This window comes from Vitis riparia, chromosome 18 (genome assembly GCF_004353265.1).
Source record: "Vitis riparia cultivar Riparia Gloire de Montpellier isolate 1030 chromosome 18, EGFV_Vit.rip_1.0, whole genome shotgun sequence".
Lineage (NCBI taxonomy): Eukaryota > Viridiplantae > Streptophyta > Magnoliopsida > Vitales > Vitaceae > Vitis > Vitis riparia.
This window is the reverse complement of record NC_048448.1, coordinates 1,804,387-1,814,617: the sequence shown is the minus strand read 5'-3', so window position 1 is coordinate 1,814,617 and position 10,231 is coordinate 1,804,387. Positions and strand designations below refer to the sequence as shown.

The 10,231-nt window shown below is 35.7% G+C and overlaps 1 protein-coding gene across 3 annotated transcripts; it reads right to left on the bottom strand.

Moving 5' to 3' along the window:
- Positions 1–807: 807 nt before the first annotated feature.
- Positions 808–8,534, bottom strand: LOC117906530 (probable methyltransferase PMT24). Of its 3 annotated transcripts, none has more exons than XM_034819566.1 (9): positions 8,433–8,534; positions 6,022–7,189; positions 5,783–5,932; positions 4,515–4,785; positions 4,319–4,429; positions 3,709–3,883; positions 2,010–2,282; positions 1,424–1,618; positions 808–1,333 (listed from the first exon to the last, which is right to left on the bottom strand). In XM_034819566.1, exons 2-9 carry the CDS (start codon positions 7,150–7,152, stop codon positions 1,105–1,107), a joined length of 2,535 nt encoding a protein of 844 aa, XP_034675457.1. In that variant the 5' UTR covers positions 7,153–7,189; positions 8,433–8,534; the 3' UTR covers positions 808–1,104. The 3 variants fall into 3 exon arrangements, with proteins under 3 accessions (XP_034675457.1, XP_034675459.1, XP_034675458.1); XM_034819568.1 differs by lacking the exon at positions 8,433–8,534 and adding an exon at positions 8,105–8,414; XM_034819567.1 differs by lacking the exon at positions 8,433–8,534 and adding an exon at positions 8,153–8,414.
- Positions 8,535–10,231: the final 1,697 nt, after the last annotated feature.

The following is a 10,231-nucleotide window of genomic DNA, read 5'->3' as shown; positions in this document are numbered from 1 at the left end:
AAATCCAAGAGGACGAAAGACTTGATAAAGGTCAATGTGAGGATTTCTAGCATCTAGGATTCGAAGGCATAGGGTATTGCTAACTTTCAGAAAGGTAATAATGCAATTCAGACAATTTCTCATAATCGTCCTTCCTCATTTAATTTCTTTTAATAATTTAAAAAAAAATTCATTGTATTAAAAATAAATATAATTTATATTTATGAAAAATATTTTTTATTTTATATGTTAAAAAAATAAATATTAAATTTATATATATATATATATATATATATAGAGAGAGAGAGAGAGAGGGATGGGTTAGAATAAGGTAATAACTGACACCTAAATAGAAAATAAAATAAGATAAAATCACAATCCCGCAAACCCATTTAAACTGTTCTCAGAACATGGCTTATTAGAGATGTAACAGACCAAACTCGTAGCTCATTGTCATCCCTAAAAGTAACTGTAGGCATGGAATGCAGCTGATGTAGAGTAAGAATCTCTTGGGTACATGTCAAATGGCTTTAAGCTGTGGAACGTTTTACCCAGATGTCATTGATTTGCCAAGCTTGTTAGGTTCCAAGCAAAAGCAATATGTTCCAAGCCTTTTTCAAGGAAAAGAGATTTTGAATAATAGTAGGCATTTCCAAAATTTGCGAATGAATGTGGATAGCGAACAAAAGAAAATAAGGAAATGAGCCTAAGGTCGTTTCAGGTGCTACGACTCCTTAGTAAGTTGAAGACCAAAACGACCAGGCTCTGTGGCTGAGAGATTTGAGAAATGCCTAAACAATTTTTGCACAGAATAGACTGCAATTTGTATTACTGTTACAAGAATGCGTTTGATTTTCATTCACATTATTATATTAGATGATATCATTCTACAAAACTTTGAGCTGAATTCCACTACTTCAAGTGGGGAAAATAAATAAATAGAAGAAAGATGGTGAAGAAGATAAGTGGTAGTAAGAGATCGACTATATAAATTATACATAGGCTAAAGGAAACTATAGCTATTGCATCTTTAACTGAAATGCCGTGGATAAAAAAAAATAAAAATTGAATACCTAATATCAGAAGTTTGTTGAAAATTCAAACGTGGTCATCAGAGAATCAAGCTTAAGCAATAGCCGATTTGATGGTCTGTGTCTCTGTGGGGCGCCAAAATGTTTTCTTAACACAAAGAAGACCTTCCTTGTCCTTTGAGTATGTCAACCGGACCTCCCACTGTAGAGATTTTGCCATGCTCTCCACCTCACTTACAGTCTCAACATTGTCCCGTACTATAAGCATTCCTTCTGGCCTTAGGATCCTATCAACTTCTGCAATTACTGCTGTTAACTGGCACCTGTGACCAGAAAGCATCACTGTATTTAATGGTTGCAATTATTCAAATTATCTTTGAATCACAAAGAATAAATTATACAAAAAGATGTACCTCTTTTTCAGATCAGAGAAGAGATGATCAGCATGAACAAGATCATAAGATCTGGGATAGGTGCTAAATGATTCACACCAATCATGATATATTCCAAATAACCCCCGTTCAAAGATAATTGGGAGTGTGTCTGGGGAGTTAATTGGGACTACGTTCATGACCCACACTTTCAAGTCTTTCAGTGCCGCAGCAAATCTGAAAGCATGATGGAAAATCACAATCAGGATATGGGGAACTCGAAAACAAATAAGTATGAAGAATGGGACTAAGCTTCTACTAGAGTAGAAAAGGAGGCCACAAAAAATAGCAATGCTAGAAAAAAAATTAAGACAGATATGAAAGAAAGTACTTGTATCTTCCCACCCACCACACTTGTTCGTTTGCAAAAAATAGCAATGCTACAAAAAAAAAAACTATGACAGAAGTGAAAGAAAGTACTTGTATCTTCCCACTCACCCACCACACTAGTTCATTTTCCCACAGCTAGAAAAAATTATCCGACTTACTATTTAAAAGAACAAGTGCCTGAGAAGGATGCTTCTGTAACTGGAAAAAGAGTGTAGAAAAAAAAATTTAAATTGCTTACCCCCCATATACAGCTTTCATGTCCATGACATTCCTAACAGAAGACCATTTGATTCCCATCCCTTTCAAATATGATGAGGAGACAACAGTTTTCCAGTGCTCATAGTCAGAAGTAAAGTCCTCTGGAGCAGCCTTGCCGTAGACTCCAACCTGAGAACTCTTCAACCAGTTAGGCGCTTTCTCCACTCTGAGTGGCCATTGCTCTGGCCACTGAGACCCACGTTCTGAGGTAAGTACCGGCACCTTATGCATGCATGCTTGAAGGGGTATATTCCTGAATGCATAAAACAGGACATTGAAGACAATTATATTGGGAAGATCATCATTATGAAAACTGTAGTAGGATGATATGTTTCATTGCAGAGAGGTGCCACTGCAGGGTAAAGCACCTTTTGGAAGCAGTAGCATAGACAAGCCTGGTATCAAACAGAAGCAAACTTTTGACTCAAGATCAGGTCATAACACATTCTTATGCATGTTTCCCAATTTTTCCGGAGTCAAAGACACACTGAAAATGCATAACTTTTGCCCTAAGTATTTCATCTAAGAAGTTGGGCCTACAAAACCATTAACCAAAAAAAAAAAAAGGATAGAAAAGCAAAATGCTATGAATTCCACATTTTGCTTCTTCTACTCCAAAGAGCATAATTTAATTAAGTACTTACTCTATACAAAATGTGGAGTGCAAAAAGAAGAAAGTAGAATTCAAATACAACCATCCCAAAAATGTAATCTTCTCTACATTTTTGTTTGTGATCCTCCCCTTTTATCCAAGTTGATTTAACAGAAAATTATGGGCATTGGGATCTCCCATGGAAACTGAAAGAGTGCATTATGTTATGTGAAAGGATTTGAAACCAGTATTTTCTAGAGCATTTAGTTTTGTCTTCTCTATTCAGGAGATTAAAAAGGGCCTTCTACAATTGTAATAGGGGACCCTCAGTTTTATTTGACTGTTGTCATTATGGTAGCAACTTAATGTTACATGTCCTACTGAAGTGATCAAGTGCTCTGTTTAATTTTCACAGATGTCCAAACACCACCATAGCAGATCTTCCTATTTGACCCCCACCAAAAGCGTGGTGCGACTGCCAAATGCACCCAGAAAGGGGCAGATATGCACCTAAATCACTCAGGCTAAAGCATGGATCTGAAGCATTCAGCCTAGATTCGATAGAAAATAGCAATGCAGATGAGTTATTATTTAAAACGCCTTAATGCATCATGGAACAATGGCCAGTATGATATCAGTCAATAAACATCTAATAAGTCGAGTGAGTGAACAAAAAAAACCCTGATGATCTAATTAGTAATATCCACCAATAGAAAATAATTATTAAGTTTTCTTTAAAAGGAACAATCTAGAAATTATTTTGGATAATGGTTCTGTGTTCTTAACATATCACATAGTTATTATGCTGAAGAAGAAAATGATGTTTCGCTTTTAATAATTATCATAAACACTTATGCAATAGTGCCAAACATTCAAAATCCAACTCTTATGGGCAACTGTGATTGACCAATGTCTTACAGTATATAATGATTTTGATTTTATTGAAGCCCCTTTATGATGTACTCCTGCTGTCTTCAATCTTTTTCATTTTTGGCAAGTTATTTTCTTATTGCAGCTTATAGTTGTACAAAAGGGCACAGACAGCATGACAAAGACCATTAGAAACTATGGGCTAAAGAAAAATTACCAGGCTGCATCTGCATTGTCAGATTCTTCACACAGTGGAGGCTCATTTCGCAGCCTTTTCTCATAGCACTCATTAGAAGTTGGCTTTCTGTATATTGCTGCACCTATTCCATTCAAACTATCCTTGCTTATTGCCACCAGATCCCAGCAAATTTTCTTTGTTAATTCAGACATGGCTGCCATCCATTTTCAATAAAAGGAAAAGATGAGGCATTTTACGATACATTAATTAAAATTCATTCATCAAGAGAAACATATACTAGGATAGAAAGCATGTTTTAAGCAAAATTCTGAAATACTAAGTAAAAGTCAAATGCAAATTTTTAAGAGCGTTTGAATAGAACTTTCAAACACGGAACCAACACTTCCCAAAATAATTCATTCACATCTTGAAGAAGCAAGGGGACCCATGCTTTTCCTCAAAAGTGACTACAGAAGCAAATTTTTATTTAAATAATTTTTTTTTAAAAGTGTCATAATTATCATCATCTTCAATAAATGTATTTTTAAAATACAAATCTTAAACATAAAATTCAACACATTATGGTAGCAATTACTTCTAGTTCTTCTATTGTTAAAAAACCATCACAAACAAGGCTAAAGTATTCTACCGTTCCAAATGCCAACATCTTCAGGAACTTTCCGGTAAACTGGAGTAGCAGACCACACAAAGTAACCACCAGGCCGCAAGACACGGTTCAGCTCTAAGAGAAGTTTACCACCTGCATTGTACCTCAAAAATGAATTTCTACACCAGAAAATAATCTTAAATGAAACAAAGAAATCTGAGACCAAAGCATATATCACCTTCGATATGCCAAGGAACCCTGCAACGTGCACAGTGGACAACGTCAAAGACCCTACTGGGGAATGGCAGTCTCGTGGTTCCCATAACAGCTGATATAGCAGGGATTCCCCGTTCAAGTGCAAATTGCACTTGAGCTTCATGCTCATCCTTGGGAGCAAATGACATTGCAAGCACATCTCTTTCAAAAATATAACCTCCAAAGCTGGCCACACCACACCCAACATCCAATATCACACGGCTTTGCTTCCCCCATGCGATATCAGGAAGAGTCTGCATTAATGATAGCCATTTTATGCATCAGTCAGATAGCCTAGAATAGAATTTCACAAACAGACGATTCTATGAGAATTTAAACTCCAGAGCAGTGTTGCTGGAATTTAAGAAGACATGCAACAACAAAAAAAAAAAAAAAAAAAAAAAACACATAACAGACATTGGAAGAGGATCAAAATGGTAGTGGCAATCAAAATGGTTTTTTGAAAAACATTTTGTTTCTGAAATTGAAAACGATGAACATATTCATTTTGGTTCCTTTGCAATGCTTAGAGTGCTTGCACTTTTCAAAACACAAACAAATTTTAATGTTTTCTAAAAATTACCAATTTTCTAAAAATGCTTTTGAAAACTTAAATTCCAGCAAGAGAAAAAAAAAACATAACAGACATTGGAAGAGGATCAAATAAGGCCTTGTTTGGTAGTGGCAATGAAAATGGTTTTTCAAAAAACATTTTTATTATTGAAAACGACATATTCATTTTGGTTCCTTTGCAATGCTTAAAGCACGAACAAGATTTTGATGTTTTCTAAAAATTACCAGTTTCTGAAAATGCTTTTGAAAACAGTTTTCAAAAACTTGCAACGAAACATGTTTTCCATATCATCTTCATTTTCTGTTTTCAACGTCAGAAAACAGTTCTCATTTCCTCTATTAAACATGCCAGAAATACTTCAAGGCTATAGGGATATAAGATTTGTGAAGTCCTGTGGCCAAGAAGATGATATTGAGGTGAGGAAGTAGAAAAAATGAGAGATCAAAAAAGGTTGTGTGCATTAGAGGAAACCAAGGAGAAGCCCAATTAGGTATAACGTATATAAAAAATTGAGATAAGTCCCCGCACCCCTCCCCCTTCAAACCCACCCCCTAACCCCCCAAAAATGGGGAAAGAAAGGAGAAGTGGGGGAAGACACCTGAGGAGTAACTATTAATGCAAAGAAACATATGGACAGAATGGCAGTATGGTAGAAGAGAAAAGTTTGAAATGCTCACTTTTTGGATGTAATCAATGTAATGAAGAGCACCGTGCGTAAACTGAGTTCCACCACCAGGAAAAGTAAGGTATTCACCAGTAACTTTAACCCAATTTTGATGGCCTTTGACCACAGCAAGCTTTGTGTGGGGAACATTATTGAACCAGATCTGCATGATGCACCAATAAAACCAATCTTAACCAAAGTAAACTACAAATAGAAGTGGCTTTTCATTAGAACCAGCAATAGGTGGTATACCTTTTCCCGGCTTGTTGGCCACTGAACTGGACGTTTATATCCTCCAGGCAAAGGAACAAGACAGGTAGGAGCCTCATCAGGGCAGTGCCTCTCTCTATGTTCATAGTGCTTTGTACTTGGAAGTCTTCTAATAGCTTGCACATTGTCAAGGCACGGGATGTAGTCTGGGCCAGCAGTGACATTGCAGAGTTTCCAACCATAACCATTTGGCTTAGATATTGTAGATTCTAGTGATTCCTTCTCATTCTTTGACTCTACCATTTGTGTTGACCAAGCCCCATTTCCAGTGTTACTTTCATTCAAAATCTCTGACTGGGCCCCAGCAGGGAAAACCTCATTTGAAGCCTGATCTTTTGCCTGGATTTCAATGTGCTCCTCCCCAGCACTTTGTTCTGAATTGTCCTCTTGATTCCGCTCAACGTTCTCCTCTTGATTTTGCTCAACCTTCTGCTCCTCATTCTGACTGTCAGCTTTATTTTCCAAAGCTATATCAACTGAATTCTCATTTGTATCTGATTTTTTCTCATCCTCATTTGAGTCTGATTTATTTTCATCTGTGCTCTCCTCAGATCCCCCCTGCTCTGCCTCATTTGTTTCACCACCTTCAGTTTTTGTTTCTCCAGTTTCTGAATTCAATTCTCCATCTCCAGCATTTTGTTCCCCATCTCCAGAATTTTGTTCCCTGTGTATCTTGGGCTCCTCTTCATTCTCAGTCCTATCTTTAGAACTCTCCTTAATGGTTGCTTCCTGGTTTTCCTCCACAGTATTCTCTGACCCTTTATCAGGCAGGGTTTGGTTGTCTTGGGCATCAATATTGCTTCCACCCTGAGAATTGCCAGTATCACTTTCATCCTGAGAATTGTCAGTATTACTTTCTCCTTTTGCTGCATCCAATGGAAAATTACCCGAACTGTCTTCAAATTGCGTAGAATCATTGTCATCTATCTTTTTCTGCACCTCATGTGGAGTATCATCGGACACTAAATCTGAATTCTGAATGGGAACAATGGATGATGACATCATCATCCACACCCCAACCAGACAAACACCAACAAACACAACAATAGCAATTGTTGAACAGTAGTTTGATGACCGCCGTCCGTCAACCCGAGAATACTTCCCCATAGCCATTTTTAATGTATAGATGATATCTCTAAAGCATATGTATCTGAAAAGGGCAACCAAAACCAACCCAAAATCAAATAACCTAAAGCGGAATCTCCTATGATTAGTTTCACTTGAGCTATAAGAGAGTGCAATAGGGGCACCCAGTAAAAGCTAAAATAAAACTGAAGTGGAAACCATGTAAAGCCACATTGAATTGCAGGCCACTAAGCAAGAGCAATTGGGAGCATGGACTTAAAATCCACAGGTCTCATATCAAACCAAAGTACAATCTCATGTGAATTTCAGTTAACTTTTTTGAAAATTTTAGCCATTTGAATCTTTTTTATTGAATCAGACAAAAAAATTGGCAAGTTTTTAATTCAGGGTTTTTGCTTAGTCAATTTTTAACCAAAACCTGACAGAAATAATGAAATTAAATTTTAAATAATTCCACCAATTTTCATATTATATAGAAAACCGAGATATTAAAAACTTTTCCCCGAATGTTGAATACAAATTTGTTTGTCTTCTAAAGTCGAATCCTTTCTAACCAAATCTTTTTCACAGTTCAATCCGAGTCCCTATTTTAAACAATACTGGCCAATTAAAACCACAAAACTTAATGAACTTTTTTGCAAAATTGTGTTGAAAATAAGCAGAATAATTAGTATAATTCCAAAAAAAAAAAATTGATCAAATTTAGAAGGACGATTCAGCCATCTAAAAAGGAAGTATGGAAACAAGATATACAACAAACGATAGTAAGCTCTGAGATCATAAACAGAAAAAGCAACGAAGACGATGAAATAAGCATTCAGAACAAGTTAAAGAAACAAGTTTCGGGGAGAAGCAAGAGAAAAAATAAAAAAAGAAAAGAAAAAAATAAGTTCATAGCTGAGATCAAGAGAACTGAAATAACAACCATAAATCTAAGAATTTAAACTACAAAGATCAGCTTTAAAAGAAGTCACTTAACCAGATCCACCAATCAAAAGCCCGAAATAACATATCTAAAAGATCTCACTTTTTTCAAAATCCAACTCCAGTAAAGCATTCAGCTTTCGACGTCTCAACGCATAGTAAACCCATATGATGTAACGAACGAAACAAATACAAGAAAAGAACGGAAGATCAATTTACAAACGAAAAACCGCGAGCAAGTAACACTCCGTTTGGTTGCTGAGAAAAGTTTGGAGTTTGAACAGAAATCAAAGGAACTTCGGAACCAGATCATAACAAGTTGAATTTGAACGATTTCATACTTCTTTTTCTTTTCTTTTCTCAGTAACCAAACAAAGGCGTACCTTGGTGAAAATCTAGGGTTCCTTTCCGCACATTCTCTTCACTGTGAGTAAGAGGTGTGGAAGTCTCGAGTATGGAAATATAGAATCCGAAAACGGCAAGATTTCGTATAGCCAATAATTTAATTTTAAATAAAGTGATTTAATAATAATTAATCATGATGGAAAGCAGTTTGATTATGACTCATCACCTTTTGTTAACGCGTTTGTACGCCCCGATCTCGAAAACGACAACCAACAGCGGGTCCTTTTTTAATTAAGTGAAAATATTGTGCCGATGCGCAATTCGTTGAATTTTGAGGGGGCTCTAAACGAATATTAATGAGTATGAGCCCTCGTTGTCGGGTTAACTGCACCGAAATATCTCATCATGTGGGAGTGAGGATCTGGTGCATCCCGGATTTTCTGTCGGTGGTACAGTCGGTGAGGGGAAGGTTTTTTCCGTCATTTTCGTTGCAAGGTTTTTTTTTTCATTCAATATTATCACCATTATCTATCAAATATCAACTGAAATTCAAAAAAATTATTAATAAAATAAAATTAATTAAGAATTTTAAAATTAAAATAATTAAATTTTAATTTTAATTTTTTGATATTTTATTTTCAATATAAATTAATGTTTCATAAAGTCAATATATATATTTATATCTACCAGGTGACAACAAGCCCGAGGCCATCGTTTAACCCCAACCCACCCATGTCCTCCGAGATCGACTTTCGTCTGATGCCCACTATTTAGGGCGAGCTTTCGGACACTTTGTTCCTTGATGGGAACTTAGGTCTCGGATCGTGAACGTAAGTCTTGACTTAATTCTATTTTTAATATTTTTTTATCACATGTACAGTAAAAATATAAATACCCATCTAAACAAATAAATGTAAAAAATTATTAAAAATTTATTTTTTCCTTTATAAATTATATTTTATTTTAGTATAGTTAATAATTTGTGATCAAAGTGGACACGAATTTAGTAGCATCAAATTTAGAATCATGATAAAGTAATGTTATTTTTATACCATTTTTGTTGGACTCTAATATCCAATAATCGTTTGCCACATGTCATATATAGCTGTTGGGATAGGATAGGATTCCTGCCGACACGTTGACATTCCTATTGTCATGGAGCAATGTGTGGGTGGTTGTAGGATTCTCGTGGGCTCAGGAAGCAGATAAGTAACGCCCAGGAAGAGAATTGAGGAGCTCACCAACCCGCTGGGCAAATGAGAGAGGTCCTACATGCGTCTATTAATGCTCCATCATGTGATTGTGATGGACCCTGCATATACAAATGTGCACCGACACATATAACAGTGTAGGGTGTATCCCCTTTACATGCAACTCGCTCTCCTTTCCACCTTTGGCTGCGGAAGTGGGCCCACGGCTCAGCTCAGTTATTGCAACTTGACAATGTGACTTCTCCTCTGGGCCCCCTCGACTACCAGTCTACCACTACGCTGCTTTTCTCCGCCCTTTAATACTTCGGGTCGGCTTTTTTTTTTTAATACGAGAAAGAATTTAAAAAATATTTTTAATATTTAAAAATTTTATCATTAAAATATTAAAAATATTAAAAATATTTTCTAAAATCACTTTCAAACGCATTTTTAATAAAATTAATTGATATCGATTATATGATTAATTATAATTATTTAATTTTTATTCATATTTAATCACATTCCAAGGATAACCAATCACATTTGGAAAGTAATTTGATCTATACAAAAAAATATATCTTATAAATATTATTATATTGAAAGTTCAATTTTAACTGACCTTATTTTTTCAATAAATCTCTTAATTA